The 20,778-nt window shown below is 40.6% G+C and overlaps 2 protein-coding genes across 6 annotated transcripts in view; one reads left to right on the top strand and one right to left on the bottom strand.

Annotated features, from left to right (window-relative positions):
- The window catches only part of ccn6 (cellular communication network factor 6), a 16,013-nt gene extending 10,748 nt beyond the window's left edge, over window positions 1–5,265 (top strand). For both annotated transcript variants that reach the window (XM_034197405.1, XM_034197406.1), the window contains 4 exons: window positions 2,106–2,382; window positions 3,234–3,470; window positions 4,405–4,598; window positions 4,673–5,265. In XM_034197405.1, the coding sequence (XP_034053296.1) occupies window positions 2,106–2,382; window positions 3,234–3,470; window positions 4,405–4,598; window positions 4,673–4,954 (990 nt within the window). In that variant the 3' untranslated portion in view covers window positions 4,955–5,265. The remainder of the gene's footprint in view (window positions 1–2,105; window positions 2,383–3,233; window positions 3,471–4,404; window positions 4,599–4,672) is intronic.
- Window positions 3,081–20,778, bottom strand: tube1 (tubulin, epsilon 1). Of its 4 annotated transcripts, none has more exons than XM_034197401.1 (12): window positions 20,589–20,778; window positions 19,840–19,913; window positions 19,385–19,437; window positions 19,222–19,279; window positions 18,947–19,062; window positions 18,175–18,296; window positions 15,299–15,486; window positions 15,025–15,197; window positions 10,267–10,407; window positions 8,843–8,983; window positions 6,026–6,200; window positions 3,081–5,519 (listed from the first exon to the last, which is right to left on the bottom strand). In XM_034197401.1, the coding sequence occupies exons 1-12, from the start codon at window positions 20,611–20,613 to the stop codon at window positions 5,361–5,363; spliced, it is 1,425 nt and encodes a 474-aa protein (XP_034053292.1). In that variant the 5' UTR covers window positions 20,614–20,778; the 3' UTR covers window positions 3,081–5,360. The 4 variants fall into 4 exon arrangements, with proteins under 4 accessions (XP_034053292.1, XP_034053294.1, XP_034053293.1 ...); XM_034197403.1 differs by having other exon boundaries at window positions 8,890–8,983; XM_034197402.1 differs by lacking the exons at window positions 19,222–19,279; window positions 19,385–19,437.

Below are 20,778 nucleotides of genomic sequence, written 5' to 3'. Positions count from 1 at the left end.
GTAAGACTACGATCTCTTTTTCTACTCTACAGACAGACTGGTGTTTCTGATAGGGAACCATACACACACTTAACGCACACGTATCTAGAGCAACAGGAAAATAGACAACTGAGATGCGTCAGTTTTCTCTGTAGCAGTGAATCTGGATTAACCCACATTTTTACTTTTCATTATTAGACTCTTTGGAATATAGTGAAATAATAATCAGGTCGCCAATACAAACATATTTGAACAGATCGGTGTGTTGTCCTTTTTTACTGGGTTCACAGCTTGTTTTCAGTGGGAAACTTGTGGAGAAAAGTCTGAGCTCTTTATTTAAAAGCTGCTGTGGACCCATTTTCACACCATGAAATGAGCTCATTCAGTAAACCTGGCAGACAGGCTTCAGATTTTCGGCATAACCCTCAGTGACCCTTGAACAGTAGTCGGGGGGGATTGAAGCACAAGTTGCTCCACACATGGATTGCATCATAGCAAATACCAAGCTAATCAAAGCCATTCATTTGAAAGAATTAAACAAAAGGATACAAACATAAAATGTATAAGCCGTCACCACGTATAGGCTTTCACATGAACACAGAGACATAACAAAAACATTAATGCTTCAATTGAAAACTAAAACTAAATATCGTATCATTTAGTAGTGAAAAAGGGGCTTGATTCTAGCTGAATGGCCTTAATATTTCTGTTTGCGTATCTTGACTCATTTTGTTCTTTTACATTTTTGTAACTGACAGTAGAGACTCAAAAATAACTTAAATCCCATAATGCAGTATTTAACATTTAATGTAAAGAATGTACACCTCCACCTGTGATAATGCAAAAGAATGTGTCAAATGTCAATCTACGGCTTACTATAGGGAACACTGCTGCGTGTCTTCTATTCAAATATGGTGGCCAATGTATAGTTTTTTAAAAACTCAGTTTTTCTATAAACAAAAAATATATAAGAGTAAAATAAATGGAGCAATCGTTGGGAACTATTTCAGCGGTGGGTTAATCCCCATTTGGTGATAGAGTGAGTAATTGGGGTAGTAGTCCTTATAAAGTGTATGTTCATTACCGGGGAGGAATAGTCAGCCAGTGCAACAGTGAGGCTCATTGATGAGTTTGTAATAGTTTATGAACAACAATAATGTTTATTTTCCTAACTTTCTTAAAGGATGTTTGACACAAATATGGATTAACTAGTTTATTCAGCGGGAATGTTTACCTGTCACCCACACAAATCTCTTGTATTCAAGCTTAACTTGATCAGTCAGAAAAAAGACAAAAATGCAATCTTACAATTTGTTATTGACTTGAGGCAACAAGTTTTTTATTTGAAGGGTCTGTTGCTCGCTCTATTTATGTACTCTGATATGGAGGTCTTCTGGTCTCGATAGTAGTTGGGTTATTAACAAGAGGTAGCGAGGGATACAACATATAATTAAAACATACTGAAATACTATTCAAAGAGACCTACACGTAGTGGGGCTTAAAGGCTTTGCCCCCTAAGAGTGGCCCAAAAAGGTCATGAGGTCATTAAAGTCTAAATTGTTTATCCTTGTGCTCATCCAAATTATATCCAATCTGTCAGTCAGAAGAATACTAGTAATTGGACATACTCGATGTTGCAGAGGAAATGAGATCCCCATCTCATATAATAAAGTCTTGTTCTGGGGACTGGTTGACCTAACTGTCTCCATTAGCAACCAAAGGAGGCTATTGGTGTCCATTCAGCACTTATTACTGCATATTAAACACCACCTCTGGAGGGTCTCAAATGAATAAGGTAAAACATAATGTATAAAAGCGTAAACATGTTTGGTGTTTTGTATCTCCAAAGCTATTAGCTGTAATATAAATAGATTTAAATGTAGTACAGTAACAGCAGTTGCTTTGTTAAGTATAAAGACAATTTCCACACCATGGTGTGGAGTTCTGGTCCTCACTTAGAGCTCTTTGAGCTATCAATTTAAAACTAATTAAAAACGCAGCACGCTTTAAGTCTCCCCCATTCCACTCCACCAGGGGAGTGGGGTTTGCAAATCGTCAAACAGTTCTTCAGAGTATTGCTCCTTTAAGAAATTGCGGGTGAAAATGGATGTGTTCTTCTCACCCAGGTCTTCAGCCGGGCTCAGAACAATGGGCAGCTGGCCCCTGGAGATGGGCGGGCTGCGGCTGAGAGGCGGCAGTTCTGCCAGTGGCCCTGCAAGTGTCGGGAGAGACCCCACTGCGCCCCGGGAGTGAGCTCCGTCCTGGACGGGTGTGGCTGCTGCAAGAGCTGCGCCAGGCAGATCGGAGAGCCGTGCAACGAGAGGGATGTCTGTGACCCCCACAAGAGCATGTACTGTGACTTCTCAGCGGACCAGCCACGATATGAGGTTGGAGTGTGTGCATGTGAGTGGCTCCGTCTTTCCCTGAAATCCTCATCTTAGGATAGTTCTAAGAAACAGGATGCTACTCACTTTCAGTTTGAATCTCCAGAGCTCGGTTAGTGTGATGCATACTGTTAGTGTGGGGACTGTTATTAAAAAAAGAAATGCAACATGTTGCGTTTGTTGACACAGGAACTCGTGATAAAATATAAAATATATAAGCAAGATCACAAACTAAGGATGTCCCAGCCAAGTCGTTTCTGCTGTCCTGTCTGCTGCCAGTACTGAGTGAACGGATGGAGCTTACAAAGGCTTTCTATGCGGAGTTATACAGCTGTAGTGCTGTTTTGTTATGATTGGTCTCTGTTTTGTTTTATCTTGTGCAGTGAAACTATGGCGGCGTAGTAATATCACTGGGATCATCACAGGATGGCCCCAAAAAACATTATTGCCTGGCATACACAATAACTGGAAAAGCAGCAGAAACATATTTCGTGAGACATAAAACCCCGAGAATGACTGTGTGACCAGAATGTAAGAAGTGTGATTAATTATGAGGAGCGGACAGGAAGTCAGACCGCTGAGCCAGCAGAAGTCTCGTACCTGTATGTTTTCAAACTGCTTGGCTGGAAGGAAAGAAAACAGAAAAGCAGGTTTTTCTAAATGTCTACTCAGTGAGCAGCTCTTAAAAATGAATTTTCATGCAAATATCACGCTATCTTGGAATTATTTAAGGTTCTTTATTTCATGAGTGTGATAAGTCAATTAATTTCAAGAAGACTTCATTGATATATGAGCAAATCTTTTACTGTTTTTAACATTCACAGTAACATCATGAGCCAGAGCGTTGACGTGTTTCCCTCCTTCTTTCAGACCTGATGGCAGTAGGCTGTGACCTGAATGGGGCCCACTATGAGAACGGAGAAGGTTTCCAGCCCAGCCCCCTCTATAGGTGCACATGTATTGCTGGAGCCATCGGCTGTACCCCTGCTTTCATCCAGAAGCCTGCAGAACTCATAGGCCCTGCCTCACTCATGGGAAACATGCCAGCCGGCCTTCGCAGTGGCCAGAGTCCAAAGAAGAACCAGCAGGACACTACCTACATGTCAGGTGTGTGTTTATAGAGCGGCCTGTGTACAGGAACCAGCCTGCAGGGCCTGGACTGCTGTCCACGTTATCTGGCATCTGGGAAGGAGAGCTGGCATTCTATTACTCTGGCAGTAGAAGTTATCCACACTAGGACAATTAAACCTTTTAGTGTAGATGTCAGCACTGTGAACCCTGAAATGTTGAGCTCCCCAGTTTTATGATAGAAATGTATAGTAGGGGGCCCCAGAACATAGAAACTGCAGGATGCTAACTCACATATGTTTTTCATTAGCACTAATTACCATTATAGCCTATGTGGTCAATAGTTTAAAAATGACTTAATTATGGAGTCCATTTCTGACATTTTCAGGATCAAAAATGGCAGTTTTAACCAGAAAGTGACCACTTGCTGGTTAAAACTGCCATTATTTTTCCTGAAAATGTCAGAAATAGATTAAGCATCCTCTATTATTCCCAAAACCACTCCAAAATTGTCCAAATAGGCCAAGAAATGTTTTAACTATTGTCATCATAGGCTATACTGGTAATTTGTGCTTATTAACACAATTGATGTTAATTGTGCAAATTGCCAATTGCACTTGCATCTGGCAGTTTCTATGTGCTGGGGACTGACTATACATTTCTGACATAAAACTTTGGGGTACTTAACATTTCCGGGTTCAAAATAGGACTATGACCTGGCAAATATACTATTTAGGGATTTCACAAATATATTTACACTTCAGCCAAATGGCAATTTCTACTCCACTCATTCTAATCAACCCGTGTAAGTACAGCTCAATGGAAACATTTAGAAGAAAATGAACTCCCTTATGGTGGATACGAGCAGGTATTTGGTGTGTGTGTGTGCTCTGCGCGGCAGCATGTAGCCCACAGACTAGTTCTTTGTGTCGGGTGTTGTTGACACAGTGCCCTTTAACTGTAATACTGAAAGCTTACAGGGATCCTCCTTTAGCCTGGAAGAAGAACTGTTTGATCCAGACCACCCCCTGGAGCCCCTGCTCCAAAACCTGCGGCCTGGGCATCTCATCGCGTGTCAACAACGATAACGGCAAATGTGAGATGAGGAAGGACCGGCGCCTGTGTCTGCTGCGACCATGTGATAAAAGCGTGATGAAGAGTGTTAAGGTGACAAGTTGGTAAAATGATATGGAAGTATTACCATAGTTTTCAATAAAATAATCACTATTTCCCTCTCATAGGCGCCAAAGGGAAAGACATGCCGGCCTACATTTCAAGCAAAGAAGGCGGAGAAGCTGACCCTCTCGGGCTGTACCAGCACCAAGAAGTTTAAGCCCACGTACTGCGGCGTCTGCACAGACAAGCGCTGCTGTGTCCCCAACAAGTCCCGCATGATCAAGGTCAACTTCACCTGCAAGGGAGGCACCAGCACACAGTGGAAGATGCAGTGGATAACGTCCTGCGTGTGCCAGAGGAAGTGCAACGATCCTGGTGACATGTTTTCTGACCTGAGGTTACTCTAACTTATGGAACCTTCCAAAGAGTTCAGAGACAAAGACGCGGGACTAAAACTAAAACACCTGATTTCATAAGGAAGAATGACTGGGAATCATTGAATAGAAGAAGAAATATTTAAGAGTTGTTAGTTGTGAAAAATGTCATCAGCACATGTATGTGTACTGTATAACAACACCGGACATAGCCAGGGCAGCAGGACTTATTAGTATGTTATAAGTCATGTTGCTACTGCTTATTTCTTTCAGACAGAAGTTTTGAATGGTGTCATAAATTAGAAAATGTTGAAAAATAACATTTAAAGGTATATACAAAAGATTTGGTTGTGTGACGTCATCATTATTCCTTATAACATAATAATTGTTATACAAGGAGACAGACAAAGAAACAGACAGATTGAAACAAAGTGAAACTTCATCTGGCGATGCGGAGTCTGGGTGCGTCAGGCATGAGTCTTCCCTTGGTGGCATCCAGCTGCTGGTACTCTTCAATCAGGGAGCTGAGAGAGCTGAGGGCCTCCGAGAAGTGGCTCTGCTCCATCCCTTCTACATGCAGGTAGTGGTGTAAGTGAGCCTTAAAAAACAAAAAGGTATTTCAGTCAGATATATCAAATTACCTCACTTTAGACCGAGAGTATCAATCAGAATCACAATGGGTTTTACACATAGGAGGGATTTGCCTTGGTATATGTGGCAAAGACGCAGAAAGAGAACACGTAGCAAGAAAAAGCTAGTTGTACTTTTATAAAAGCTTAAAAAAACTAAAACATTTTAAAACTATTGTAACAAATTAAAAATAGACAATATTTACACAGAATATAATTATGTGAGCAACTGAGTACAGTCAAATATGACAAATACTATATTCAAAGTAGAGAGCTGTGCAGATTTTAAAAGAGGTAGTGTGGAGAAGAAATGGGCAGGATTTACAATTTAAAAAAGAACAAGATGTTTTTTGCACGATGTGCATTAATGTAATGCAGCATGTTTTTACAGGCTGGATACAAGTAGCTGTAATGGAATCCTTGACAGTTTTGCTTGATTAACAACACATTCCTTCTTCAATACAACAGCTTGTACCTTCTTCCTGTAGAGCTTGGTGAAGCGTTCTCTCAGCTCCATGAAGGTGGTTTTCACACAGGTGTTGTTGGCCAGGGCTAACAGGGAGTGGGAGTGGCCCACAGGAGGCACCGAGCACAGGCCCGTCTTCCAGCCTTCCTGGTTCCAAGACACAAATGGCAGCGAAGGCTTCAGTCTAGAGAGGGGAGGAAATGACATGTGTGTTTACATTACACTGACGAGAAAATAATATACAAGATTACTAAGTAACACTTCAAACCGTTCAACAGCACGGATTGTAATATTATTTTCCATCATGTGACAAGGATGCCAACAAGAACTGTAAAGTGAAGAATCTCAACACACTGAAGTTGTACAAATCAAATATATTCATTATTGATTCATCTGTTGATATCTTTCTCATCAGGCTATTCATAATTACCAGAGAAGTACTCAGATCTTGTACTTGAGTAAAAGTAGAAGTACTCAGATCTTGTACTTGAGTAAAAGTAGAAGTACTCAGATCTTGTACTTGAGTAAAAGTAGAAGTACTCAGATCTTGTACTTGAGTAAAAGTACAAGTACTCAGATCTTGTACTTGAGTAAAAGCAGAAGTACTCAGATCTTGTACTTGAGTACAAGTAAAAGTACTCAGGTCTTGTACTTGAGTAAAAGTACAAGTACTCAGATCTTGTACTTGAGTAAAAGTAGAAGTACTCAGATCTTGTACTTGAGTACAAGTAAAAGTACTCAGGTCTTGTACTTGAGTAAAAGTACAAGTACTCAGATCTTGTACTTGAGTAAAAGTAGAAGTACTCAGATCTTGTACTTGAGTAAAAGTAGAAGTACTCAGATCTTGTACTTGAGTACAAGTAAAAGTACTCAGGTCTTGTACTTGAGTAAAAGTAGAAGTACTCAGATCTTGTACTTGAGTAAAAGTAGAAGTACTCAGATCTTGTACTTGAGTAAAAGTAGAAGTACTCAGATCTTGTACTTGAGTACAAGTAAAAGTACTCAGGTCTTGTACTTGAGTAAAAGTAGAAGTACTCAGATCTTGTACTTGAGTAAAAGTAGAAGTACTCAGATCTTGTACTTGAGTACAAGTAAAAGTACTCAGGTCTTGTACTTGAGTAAAAGTAGAAGTACTCAGATCTTGTACTTGAGTAAAAGTAGAAGTACTCAGATATTGTACTTGAGTAAAAGTAGAAGTACTCAGATCTTGTACTTGAGTAAAAGTAGAAGTACTCAGATCTTGTACTTGAGTAAAAGTAGAAGTACTCAGGTCTTGTACTTGAGTAAAAGCAGAAGTACTCAGATCTTGTACTTGAGTAAAAGTAGAAGTACTCAGATCTTGCACTTGAGTAAAAGTAGAAGTACTCAGATCTTGTACTTGAGTAAAAGTAGAAGTACTCAGATCTTGCACTTGAGTAAAAGCAGAAGTACTCAGATCTTGTTCTTGAGTAAAAGTACAAGTACTCAGATCTTGTACTTGAGTAAAAGTAGAAGTACTCAGATCTTGTACTTGAGTAAAAGTAGAAGTACTCAGATCTTGTACTTGAGTAAAAGTAGAAGTACTCAGATCTTGCACTTGAGTAAAAGTAGAAGTACTCAGATCTTGTACTTGAGTAAAAGTAGAAGTACTCAGATCTTGCACTTGAGTAAAAGTAGAAGTACTCAGATCTTGTACTTGAGTAAAAGTAGAAGTACTCAGATCTTGTTCTTGAGTAAAAGTAGAAGTACTCAGATCTTGCACTTGAGTAAAGTAGAAGTACTCAGATCTTGTACTTGAGTAAAAGTAGAAGTACTCAGATCTTGCACTTGAGTAAAAGCAGAAGTACTCAGATCTTGTTCTTGAGTAAAAGTAGAAGTACTCAGATCTTGTACTTGAGTAAAAGTACAAGTACTCAGATCTTGTACTTGAGTAAAAGTAAAAGTACTCAGGTCTTGTACTTGAGTAAAAGTAGAAGTACCAGAGTGTAGGAATACTCTGTCACAGTAAAAGTCCTGCATTCAAAATGTTCCTCAAGTGAAAGTAGAAAAGTATTCATCAAAATATAGTGAAAGTAGTGACAGTGAAAGTAGTCGTTGTGCAGATTGGTCCATTTCAGAATAATATATATGATATGTTTTATAATGATTGATCATGAAAGTGTTCTCAAAGCTGGTAAAGGTGCAGCTAGTTTGAAGTACTTTGTATACTGCAGGGTAGCTGGTGGATTTACTCCAGGTGGAACTACAGTACAGCACCGAGTCACTTAACAACACTGATAAAATGTCAGAGAATATAGAAACATTTTCAGTTAAACAGATTGCAAGGTCTTTTGTCCAACCAGCCATCCAAACCTCCAAAGATATATTCAGTTTACTATATAAAATATATGAATGCAACACATGCTGAGATGTTTGGGATTTTTTCATGGCGAAAGAAAAATCATTAAACAAACGTAGTAGTATATCCAGACATAACCAATATAACATGTTGCCTCAATATGCCCCATTGATTATGCGTGCCCTGAAGAGTGTTTTGCTTTCCCTCCCTCCCTCCCCTCCTATTTTACACCATGGTCACGCTCAAATATGTGCTCTCATAGCAGCTTCTGTTTCAGTTTCTCTCGACAACATGCCACATGAAAACAAGGTCTGCAGAGAGAGTGGTGAGGGGAGAGCTGAGGAGAGGTGGGTGCTGAATGGACCAGTCATGAATCACGGTGGGCAGTGCTGAATGGGGGTACTATTTGGGAGAGCGAGTGTGAAGGTCATCTTTGGGCCTATCAGGGTGGGGGTGCTGGCTGGTTGGCTGTTTCAGATGGAGACTGAGAGGCTGGATGGTGCTCTGACCTCTCGATGTTCCTGCGGAGGTCGGACACCTGCACGTTGCCCCTCACCATGAGGGCGCAGGCCAGGTAGAGGCTGTGCTTCGGGTCGGCTCGGATCAGCTGGTGCTCTTTACTGAAGGCATCACTGAACATCTGATCCAGTCTAGAGGGCACAGTAAAAGACAGAAAGTAAAAGAAAATCATCTTGACTATATTTCCAGGTATTACACTGTCTGTCAACCTTTATGTATTGGTTGCCCTGAATGATGTCTCCATTTACTGGCTAGTAGTGATGCGGTGGGTCAGATTTGATATAGGGCTGCTCGATTATGGCAAAAATCATAATCTCGATTATTTGGGTCAATAATTGATATCACGATTATTAAAAACGATTATCCATTTACTTTGAAAACATCCATTTATTGAAAAATAAATGGATGGATTTATTTTAAGAGTTGATTACCCTGAACTTTAAGTATAATTCAACTGAAAAAGCAATACAAACATTTTTTTTTTTATTAATAAAAAATAAAGAAATAATCGTTTTATTTCGATGATGTTGTTTTTATAATAGTTGCAAGCCAAAATCGTAATTGCGATTAAAATACGATTAATTGAGCAGCCCTAATTTGTTATAACACGAACCACTGTGCTAAACAAAAATGTGCCCGTAACAAATCCAAACCACAAACTTCTTTATGGACTATAGAAGCACAGTTGTCATGAGGTCTGAGGACAGAGACACAGCGTACTGCTGACTACAGTCACTGAAAGGACTTCAGGGATTTACAGTTTTTTAATGTCAAATTGAGACCGACTGGGGCAAGGGAGCAATGTTTTACTAAGATTGTATGCATCTTTATTTATCCAGGGAAATCTGCTGAGCAGGCAAGATATTTTGAGGCAACACCCTGCTCTACATTCATACAGACACATATATTCAGCTCTGGGAGCGTGGCCAGTTCACCGCCACTCTTTTTGACCAATGAGCAGCTTCTCTGGAACAGATGAGGACTATATGGCTCACAAGGCCACTTTCAGTGCAGTTGTTGTTGGGGAGCAGGTTGGAGGGTAGGTGGAGTGGGGGCAGGATCAAATAGCTTTTTTCACAAGCCTGCAGCACTAAACTTAAAGTTGCTGACATCCCACCTGATCAATTGAAAGCCGGCTTTGTGGCATCTGAATATTGTATGCCTTTGTTTAAATGTTACTGATCATGTATTACAGATATTGCTGGTCATTATTTTATTTCTAAATTATTTTCCTATGTAACCGGTAGTGTTTCATCAATATGTTTCAAATGAGGATCAGTGATCTTATTTCCTCTCAGTTATCACTGCAGTCAACATGAGGCATGTTTAACGAGGATGATGGAGTTCATGAGCTCAACACCCTGAACACAAAACAACTGAGTCAAAAATAGCTGCTCTCACAGCCAGAGCAGACCTTCTGGAGGGGACACTGACATCTGCCAGAGTGTAGAGAGGGGTGAGGCTCGGCACCAAGTAGTGTAAACCAGGGAAGGGGACCAGGTTCATGGCAATCTCATTCAGATCCATGTTGAGAGACCCTTCAAAACGAGCTGAGCTGAAACGGAAGATGACACATAAGCAACTTAACCCTTTAACTGCCAGACCAAGAAAAAAGCTATGAAAAAAATATGTTTTAGCATTTTTTTATCAAATGGGCCACAAATAACCACAAACAATTACATTTTTTGACTGACCACAGTTTTGTTTTTATGAGCCTCTACCAACTGGTCGAGCTGGCCTTCTATGGTAAAAGTGCATTTTCAACAATCATCATATACAGTACAGTATGTGTATGCATCAAACTCAAATACATTGGTTTCTTTTATGGAAAATGAGCAATATATACAACCAGATATATTCATAAAAGATAATAAATTATAATTGTAAAAAAAAAAAATTGGAAAAAAGTAATGGAAAGTGTTTTTCATAATAAAGAAAAGACTTGCTCATCTTACTGTATATGCTGCATTGGCCTAACAGGAAACCACTGGCCAACAGCAAATGTCTATATCCTGTGTTGGCCTAACTTGCTCATCTGTGTGCAACTTTGGGCTGAATGCCATGCATGAAAGCTGCTATATAAATGATTATCACTCTTTCACTCTGAGACGCATAAGGCAGTACTAGATGTAGTAATATTACCATGAATCTAGCCATTTATTTACCATATTTTATTGGAAAACATCTCTGAAACTCTGAAAAGTCATATTGGTGAAGTCCACTGAGACAAATGTAACATTTGTGATATTGGGCTATATAAATAAACATTGATTGATTGATATTGCTAGTTTATCATAAAAGGCCAATTCCACCGATTGGTTGAGCATATTTAAAAAAAAAAATGTATTACACCCTTGTTAAAACTTTTTTTGAGCATCAAGTTATCTAATTATGTTCAGTCAGTACTCTGACACTAAAATATGTCAAATGATATGGTAAACTAACAAAAGTTGACCAAAAAGAGTGATTTCTTCAGCAGTGATTTTTAGCACGCCAACTTCCTCAGAGGAAGGGCTTTCTGTTCGAACCACAGTGACAATTAGAGGTTGTTTTGTGCACAACATGTCAACCAAATGGTAGAGCTGGCTGAATCAGATGGAGCATATATAACGTTAGCTTTGCCAAGCTACATTTAGAAAACACGCATTTTAAAAAGGGTTTTTCGCCTGCCGTCTGTCTGCAGACTTGTCAAAGCATGAATTCATGGTTTTTACTAACCGGTATGTTGTTACTTCGGCATCATTTTTAAACGTGTATTACAATTAAATCACGGTCAAATATGTTCATCTTGTTGTAGTTGTAGCCCCCTTGCCAGCGATTCTCTCTCTAGTTTAGAACCACGATTTTATGGGGCCAGAAAAACTGTGAATTAGGACCCGCTAGCCAGTACTAGGCCAAGTGGAAACGCAACCAAAAACGGGCCCGCACGGCTCGGCACGCTTAAAGCGAGCTACCCGCTGCAGTGGAAACGCGCCATAACAAACTCATTTGTCTGGTGAGTTAGTAGGAAATGGCATTTTTGTAACAAAACAATAAAATGTAATGCTCAGTGAATTAGTAATACACATCAGATAAGACTTTAAGGTGCTTTAAATTACGTACAGAAGTGCTTATGGACTTGCCTCTTCTTACCAATAACCTCCTTAAACGTTACACTCCAATAAGGACTGTGGTCACAGCACACAGGGCCAACTTGTCCCTCCGCTCCTCTCCGTCTCTATTGTGTTCTTGTTTATTCTCCTATATGTTTGAATGCTGAGCTTTAGTTTTGCTTCCTGTGTGATTGTGTAGCCTGTGGTCCTCCATGGTGAAGAGGAGGTCATGTGACTCATGCCCCTTTCACACCGCGTTTTCAGAGCTGGAGCTGAAAAGTGCCGTTTTTTCCTGTTCACACCGCAGCGGCGCCAGCTCTTAGCTCCGGAATCTGGTTCACTTCCAGCGCCAAAAAATTGTCGGTCTAGAGGCAAGAGCTTCGGAGCTAAGAGGTGGCGTCGCTTACGTCTCTCTTACGTCGAGGCGTGCAGGAAACTAAACCCTCCTCCCCTGAACATGGGTCGACTGTCATGCCTGCCTACAAGCAGTAGTGCTTATAAACACACTTTATAAAGTCAGGCAACACTAACCAGGCTTCGTGTGATTCTGTTTATTTGTACCTTACTTTGAACATCCGTTCACTGTTATTGATCATTGTGGAGAGGCAGACGTTTTGTTTTGTATTGTAGCAGCTATCGGATGGAATCAATACATGGGCTGCACAGGTTGTCGTGTCCGACTATCACAAGTAGAATCATAATAAAAATACGCCGGTAAAATGTGCCGGTAGAAAACGGTTTATGCCACAATAGGATAGCAATAGCAAGTAGTCAGTTTAGCTTCGGTTGCTATGCTAACATCACCCATTTTATACCAGAGAAACTTTCATAACAGCGTTGTGATACCAAACAGCGTCAATTCAGACTGACACACATTCACTTAGGCTAAGGGGAACTGGGGATATGTATCAGCTGCTTGTGTGAGTCGAACAGTGAATACTTTAGAACGGCCGCAGCAGTGTGAGCTAACCGGGAGCTAACGGAGGAGAATAAACTCCCGTGGAAGAGCAGCCAACACTGCAGCGGTCGGTAAATGCCGCAGAAACACATGAATAAACAATGAACCACGGCACTCTGGAGAAAAGCATAAGGTTGGAGAAGTCGTTATTTAATTTAATCTGGCTTCGTGTGATTAAAAGCAACACGATCATCGACCCGACGCAGTTCCCTGTTGTTGTTGTTGTTGTTGTGAGCGCCGTAACGCCGTTGGGGAGCAAATCAGCGATGTAAACGGTGACGTCATGACGCAGCAGCGGCAGCACCAGTCGGGCTCTGGGCGGTGTGAACAGAGCGGGAGCAGAAAAGGGAAACCGGAGCTGAACCAGAAAAGCTCCCGCTCGGAGCTAGAAAGGGAAAAGCGCTGGTGTGAAAGCCGCATCAGACTCTTTCTGTTTGGAGACACCTGAAGGTGCTTGACATCCTCCTGGATCTGTATTCTCCATAAATGCTAACATTCTGTCATCCTGATTATCCAACATATTTTCCCTGTGTGTCCATCCAGGGAGAAGTATCCTTTTGATTTAACCTCACCAGAAAAAATGTGGATTGGCAAAGTGATCACAAAACAACACATTCTGGTTGTGTTTGTATTGCTGTGTAACGGAGGCTTATTAGCCCGACATCATTGAATCTTGTATCTCTGTAGCCTCGAAGTTAAATCTAGTTTTTTGCATCAAAATGAATCAGCACCTGCTTTAACAGATCCAACCCCGTAGCTCCTGTGCTGCGCGCAGGGTTGGGTTGTAACGGAATACATGTAACGGCGTTACGTAATCAGAATACAAAAATCAAGTAACTGTATTCAGCTCGCGTTACATTTGAAAAACGAGTAATCTGATTACAGTTACTTTCGTAAACCTGAAGTGAATACATTTTGGATTACTTATTGGAATTATTGATGGAAATATTTCCTCACATTTAATATTCATTATTAAAGGTACAGCCGAATCATCACAGCACACAAACACTTTTACCGCCGCAGATGGACAAAAAAAGGGAGCGAAAAAAAGGGGCGGGGCCGCTCAGTGAAACAATAACAACGAAACATGGAGGAACAAAAGTCTGCGTTTAAGTCGTGTGTGTGTAGAGGTGTGTGTGGTTAAAACACATCAGCCTGCGGTCGCTCTTTAGCCTTATGATTCTGAAGGTAAACACAGCGAAGGCGGTGCGTGAAAGGCACTGCACGCTCGTCTTCTGAGTTAACCCTCCCGCTGCTTCATGGTGCTGCAGAGATTTCATGAAGTGAAGGAGGTGTTCCTTCTATAAAACAGCTGTGGGCAGCAGATACTGTGAGAGTCACAGACATGAATTCATAGATCAAGGCAGACTGGTGCACTGTGCACAGAGTCTCCTGTTTTGCCGATCCGGTGCTTAAACAAATATAGCTCTACACCCCTGGCCGACATGTCCTTAAAATGAAGTCCGAGTTCGACATTTTAATTCATGTCCTGCCAACACTTGCAGGACAGAATGCGACACGCCCGTTCTAAGCCGTGTCCCTCACTCCTCACATCCCAAGCTGCATCCCCAAAAAGTGTATTAGCATATGTTGTTGCATCGTTTCAGATGTGATGTTTCAGTTGTGCTCTTGATAAGCCATTAAAACAGTAAAAACACGTTCAGTTTCCTTTTGCTTTTTGTGTCTCCTGTTCACCAAAACATACCCATCTGTGATGGAAAAAGAAAGTAATCCAAAAGTAATCTAAAAGTAATCTGATTACGTTACTTTTTTAAGACACGTAACTGTAACTGTATTCGGATTACTTTCAGAGCCATGTATTCAGTAATCAGTAACTGATTTACAAAGTAACCCTCCCAACCCTGGCTGCGCGTCATTGTTGTTCAGTAACTACATAGAGTTGCTGCTGCTGTGGTGTTTATAAAAAGTTTTTTTTTTAAAAAGGTACTTTAAATATCATTATAGTTTGGCAACGTTTTATAAATACTCCATTTAGCATTGTTCTAAAATAGTGTGTACAAAAAAAGGGTTCCAAATTATTTAAATAGGTTCACACATAAAATAACAACAGGATTGAAACAAAGGACAGGGGTTGTCTGTACGGGAAACAGAAATACCACACCTGGTAATGTTGAGCAACAGGTTAGCCACAATATTATTCATGGCATCAAAAGGCTTCTCGGCTCCAATGAGCCCCCCCTGCCCAGAGATGATGGCGCTTTCCCTCCTGATCACAGTCCCTGGCTTTCCACTGTGAGACATATGTTTAATCTTCTTCACAATGTCCACCAACGACTGGAAGAGAAGTCAGAGGGAACAAACACACCTGAATAATGGTTATTTTGTTTTGTAAATAATGCAGAGATCTTTGTAGTGAGAGGAGAAAAGGCACACACTTGGTTTTCCACAGGCAGGACACAGTCAGCGTGCTCTGTGAGCTCCCTCATAGCCAGGATGCTGTTGTAGGGAGAGGTGACGACATCATCCTCTGCAGATGGATAGATGGAGGTGACAATCCGACACACCTCGGGGAACTCCTCCTCCAGCAGGCTCAGCACTTTGGTCCCAAGGCCCGAGCCTGTACCTTCAATTTATAATTATTGCTTTTACTTCCTGCTGTTACTGTAATGCCCCTAATATGGGGAAATATAAAAAAAAGAAGCAGACAAGTTTTTGCTGGCTTCAAGTCCAATGTAATTTGAACAGGTAGCAAGCAACACTCACTCTGTCATATCTATGTAAACAAAATACATGGTCTCTTTGCCAGCTCATAGAGTCCTATAGTGAACCCGGAAATGTTGAGTCCCCCAAAGTTTTGTTAGAAATGTATAGTACGTATTAGGGATGGGAATTTGAAAGCAAATGTATATTCGACCCCCCAAAAAACGGTTAACCGGTTAACCGAAATGTACATATCCTATAAAAAAAAATTGTTTTCAAAACTTTTTTCACAATTTTTTTATTTTTTAGAAATACATACATGTTCAAATAAGTGTAGAAACCAAGTCGAATTTGTCAAATGTATTGAACTGGTGATCACAGTTTAACAGCTATAGGCCTACAGCTTTCATGTGCGGAGGCGATTCACAATCAGGCCAGCTGTAGAGAAGACCCTCTCAGCTGGAACGGAGGTTGCGGGTATAGCAAGGTATAGCATCTATATATACGTTTAATTTGGCATAGTTTGACCTCTACACCGCACTCACTAACCTGGTCGAAATATTTCCACACATTACTCCTTTTTGACGCCATGTCTGTGTAGGACTCTTCTTAGAGTGTAAATAATTACCGGTCAACTGGTCAAATATGTTGAATACCGGCAAAACTAAATCTCTCCTGTGAAAATGTCTATGTACTTTGCCGCCACACACGGTTGCCAAGCAGCGCTTATTGTTGTTTAGGCTGGCCACTCATGTGTCGAGAGTGTTGACAGGGGGCGGGGGAGCACGCTCATGAACTGTTAGCGCCGGAACCTCGCAACGGCTGCGGAGCGCATTTGGGCCTAAGATGAGGTTTGAGTCTGCGTGATCTGCGTGTAGGGAGGGGCAGCAGCCATATCATTAGCTAGAACTAGATCTGATGGATTTGGACATAAACGCGAGTGAAGTATAACCGGACACGAGAGAGAGAGATCAGCACCTGCAGCTCTGCCCGCTGTGAGGGACCGGTGAGCGGAGCAAAACACACCTTTAGACGTCAACTAACACATTTAGCTATGGCACTGTCGTATATATATACATTGAATTATTCAATTTGATAATATCAACTTAGGCATCACTCCCAAAAAAAATAATTAATAAAACATTTTTAAAAAAAATAACAATATTCATAACTCATACTCGAACACCTGAATAATTTTGAATATTCGATTAATCTTTCCCATCCCTAGTACGTATACAAAACAGGGGTAGACATTAAGGGCCGGTGGAATTGTAACGTCACTGGCCCCACCATTGTAACCACTGGCCTTCGTCCAAAATGAATCGACTAATAATGAAGAAAATTAACATATTTGTTGCAATAGTCATTTATGCACTAACTACATTACTACAACATTTGAATCATCAGTTCTTTCTCATTTTCCTCAATTGTTCATATTTGGTTTATTAAAATAATGATATTGTGGTCATTGTTAAAAAATGTCTGCTATTATTATGAGTATTATTATTTGTATAATGCGCTTTCTGCCTTCCTGTCATTAGGAGTTAGACATGTAATGGCTATAGATTAGAACCTTCATCATCCTAAACTGCTGGGACATTTCCCTATAGCCAATACCTTTATATTTTCTACTCTTCACTTACTTGTCAGCATAGGTCGGCATTGATGTACAGAGCCGACAGAAGACCTTGTTTATATTGGCATCATATTGAGAGGTGCAGCCAGTGACGCGTCATAAAACCAGGAAGTAAGCTGCTGGTTCCCTCCACAAAAAGCAATGGGATTTCTCCACAGGGTTTTGGAAAATAGCTGGAAATAAGGTCTGTGGAAAACAAACCTATTTGATAAATGCACGTTTTGTTCAGCCGGATAATCTCCACATGTCTACCCTACTTTTAAAATGTTCGAATCATAAATCTAATCGATAGATTATAAAAGGGTTTTAGGACGCGTCACTGCACCACTCTATAGAAGCCAACTCCATCGATCAAGCTGGCTGAAACGTTCTCTCCCTCTTCTTCTCATGCTCCCTGTCACACTCCTTTAACTCCTCCGGAGACTTTCTTTTATTTGAAGATTGTTTTTTTCCCGGTTACCGCTGGTATTAAAAACATTTTGGCGAATGGTTAGGCGGCGCGATAGTCTGTAGTGAAGGAGCGCGCTCCCGCTCACGGGAGCCTGCTCGCGCTGCATACAGCTCGGCTACATTTAAAGGGCCAGACGCAGCATCAGCGCTTTAGTAACAGGGCTGAAATAGAGGGGGATGAGGCATGCTACAATGGGTGATCTGTTTGCTATTTTGAGCAAAACACTTCAGAGACATGTTTTGTAAAGGTATGGCCCTATAATATATTGTTCAAATATAGCATGATAGGTGAGCTTTAACTATTGTCTACATAGGCTTGTCTAATAGTAATTAGTGCTAATTACACAACTTGTGCTTATTGTACAAATTGCCCAACATATGTGAGTTAGCATCCGGCAGTTTGTAATTACTGGGGACCCGTACTATACATACAGAAATGGGGTCATTGCAAATGCTTTGACATACTTCAATGTCAAGCATCAATGATCCCATGACTGGAACTGGTCAAACTGGGTTGTGCCTTACCTCCTCCCATAGAGTGAATGAGGAAGAAGCACTGCAGACAGTCACAGTGTTCTGCTGCCTTCCTCAGTTTATCCACGATCTGTTCCCTGTAGGCTGAGCCATACGTCATGTGTCCAACTGCCCTGTAGAATAACAAGCATAAAAATGAAGGGCAAACTTTGGAAAACATTGTCTTGGTTCTTTGAGTCTGAAATGGACGGTATATTTCTGTTCATATGGTGATCATTATTATCCATAAATGAACTTCAGTTGCAGAAATATAATAAATAATAGAATTTGGAGTTAGAATATCTGGGCTGCAGCCTGTGAGCACCTGTGAATGACTTTATCTGGGACTAAAAACATTGCATTTCTTTACTGTGTTTTCATGGTATGCGAGAGAAGGTACATCCAATTATTGTAAGAATACAAAGTCAGTTTTTCTAAGCATGTGATCTTTAGAATACCAGGGCTTGACCTGCTGTGGTAATCATAGCTGTAACAATGGCTCCATGACTGAAAACACAGTAGTTATGTCAAGAAGCACTTCTGACTTTCCCCCCAAATTGTATAATGGAGGCTTGAGGCAGTAGAAAGAAAAAACCCACAATCGTAGAGACCTCTAAGCTTCTCATGATCTTTTGTTTATTTGCTGGGAATTATAAATGATGGTGTTATATAAGGGGAAAAAATGATTTGGGACATTCAGTAATGTACTGGCATTCTGAAAGATTTGAGTGCAACAGTTGCTAGCAGCCATGTGAGATCGTCCTGTGAATAGTCAGTGTCTCACCAGTTGTTGCCTGAACCCGACACGTCTGTGAGGAGCTGGGTGCTGTCAAACATTTCTCTCAACGGGCCCTGCAGGATCTCATTGACCACACCCTCCTCCATGTCCACCAGCACCGCCTGTAGATTCAAATATATGCAAGTATGAGGACAGCGCATGCCTTTGAATATTTCCTTTCTCTACGAAACCCTATCTAATCCAACCCTGATCTGACTCCTAGTGAGGACCAGAGGGGAAATCTGTGCCTAAAGCTGCTTCCTGGTATGAACAGAACTCACCCTGGCCTTCAGATGTTGGATTCTCCCACCAACAAAATGGGCCTCCCCATCACATTTACTGGAAAGAAAACCAGATATAACAACAGGACTAAATTAGGACCACTGTATGGAGACACGTTTCTTAACTCATGTAGCTTAACTAGTTACTAGAGTGTTCGATTACCTTGAGTCCACATTTCGGAAAAAGCTACTGAGTGCCTCATCATACAATCCTTTCTGAAAATGAGACATACACAGGATGTAAGGAAACCTGTACAAGTCCTGGAAGTTGTGAACATGTCTGTTTTAGAATCAGAATGAATTCTATAGGCCAAGTATGTGTAGCAGTACAGAACATGACAGTAAAAAGGACAACAAAGCTGGAAAAGGTAAATGAAGTCAATTGTTTATATATAACATACAGTCGAGCATACAGTGAAATATATATAATGCATACACGACTAACAATAAAATAATAACACTTCATCAATACATTTTCACAATACAATTTATAAATAGTTGTTAAAAAAGCTAATTGTTGGGGTCCTCGCAAAGATTCAAGCTCATCAAATACAATGTGAGGACAGTTTAGTGTCTGACTCAGTTCATGAGTGTTGAGATGGGTGTATTAGTACTTACTTTATTCACATGGGCATGTTCTCGCAAGGCAAGATCCCAAAACCTGCAGCCAACCTGGTTGCCACACTGCCCAACTGCAGAACACGCATTACAAGTTTGGTTAAGTTAAGTTGTGTCAACCATTTGTTGAATCAGCCGTAGCCAGTGGTGTAAGTTAAGTAAAGCAGATTTACTCAAGTACTTTGCTTAAGTTCAATTTTGAGGGATTTGTAATTTACTTGAGTCTCTAAATGTTTTTGCTACTTTTACCCCACTACATGTACAGATGGGGATGAATGATGTGAAATCTAACCAAGTGTTAAATCAGACTTTAGTTCCACCTGGAGTAAATCCACAAGCTACCCTGCAGTATACAAAGTCATTCAAACTAGCTGCACCTTTACCAGCTTTGAGAACACTTTCATGATCAATCATTATAAAACATATCATATATATTATTCTGAAATGGACCAATCTGCACAACGAATACTTTTACTGTCGCTACTTTAAGGATATTTGTATGCCAATACTTTTGTACTTTTACTTGAGTAAGATTTGAAATGCAGGACTTTTACTGTAACAGAGTATTCCTACACTCTGGTACTTCTACTTAAGTACCAGATCTGAGTACTTCTCCCCCTCTGGCCGTAACTAAACATGCTCCTGCTGTAAATCTATAAATTGTGCACTAGCATTCAGTGGCTAAAGACAGCTAAACTAGCTGCTAGCTTCTCTCTGGATGCTCACATTAACGTTGAGTTTTAACTCACCTTGGACAACAACGGACTGTGTCATGGCAGCAGCTGGACGGAGCACCCAGGCGTCTTTATAAAACAGAGCTAATCTAACTTAATGTCAATAACTGTCCATTAAAAACACTTTTTAAGAAAATACTTTTGAACGCTTCTCTAATCTCGCGCCACCACTGTGTTTGGTCTTCTTCTTCTTCTTCTTCTTCTC

Source organism: Gymnodraco acuticeps, unplaced genomic scaffold (genome assembly GCF_902827175.1).
Source record: "Gymnodraco acuticeps unplaced genomic scaffold, fGymAcu1.1, whole genome shotgun sequence".
NCBI classification, from domain to species: Eukaryota; Metazoa; Chordata; class Actinopteri; order Perciformes; family Bathydraconidae; genus Gymnodraco; species Gymnodraco acuticeps.
This window is presented reverse-complemented; position numbering and strand designations above follow the sequence as displayed.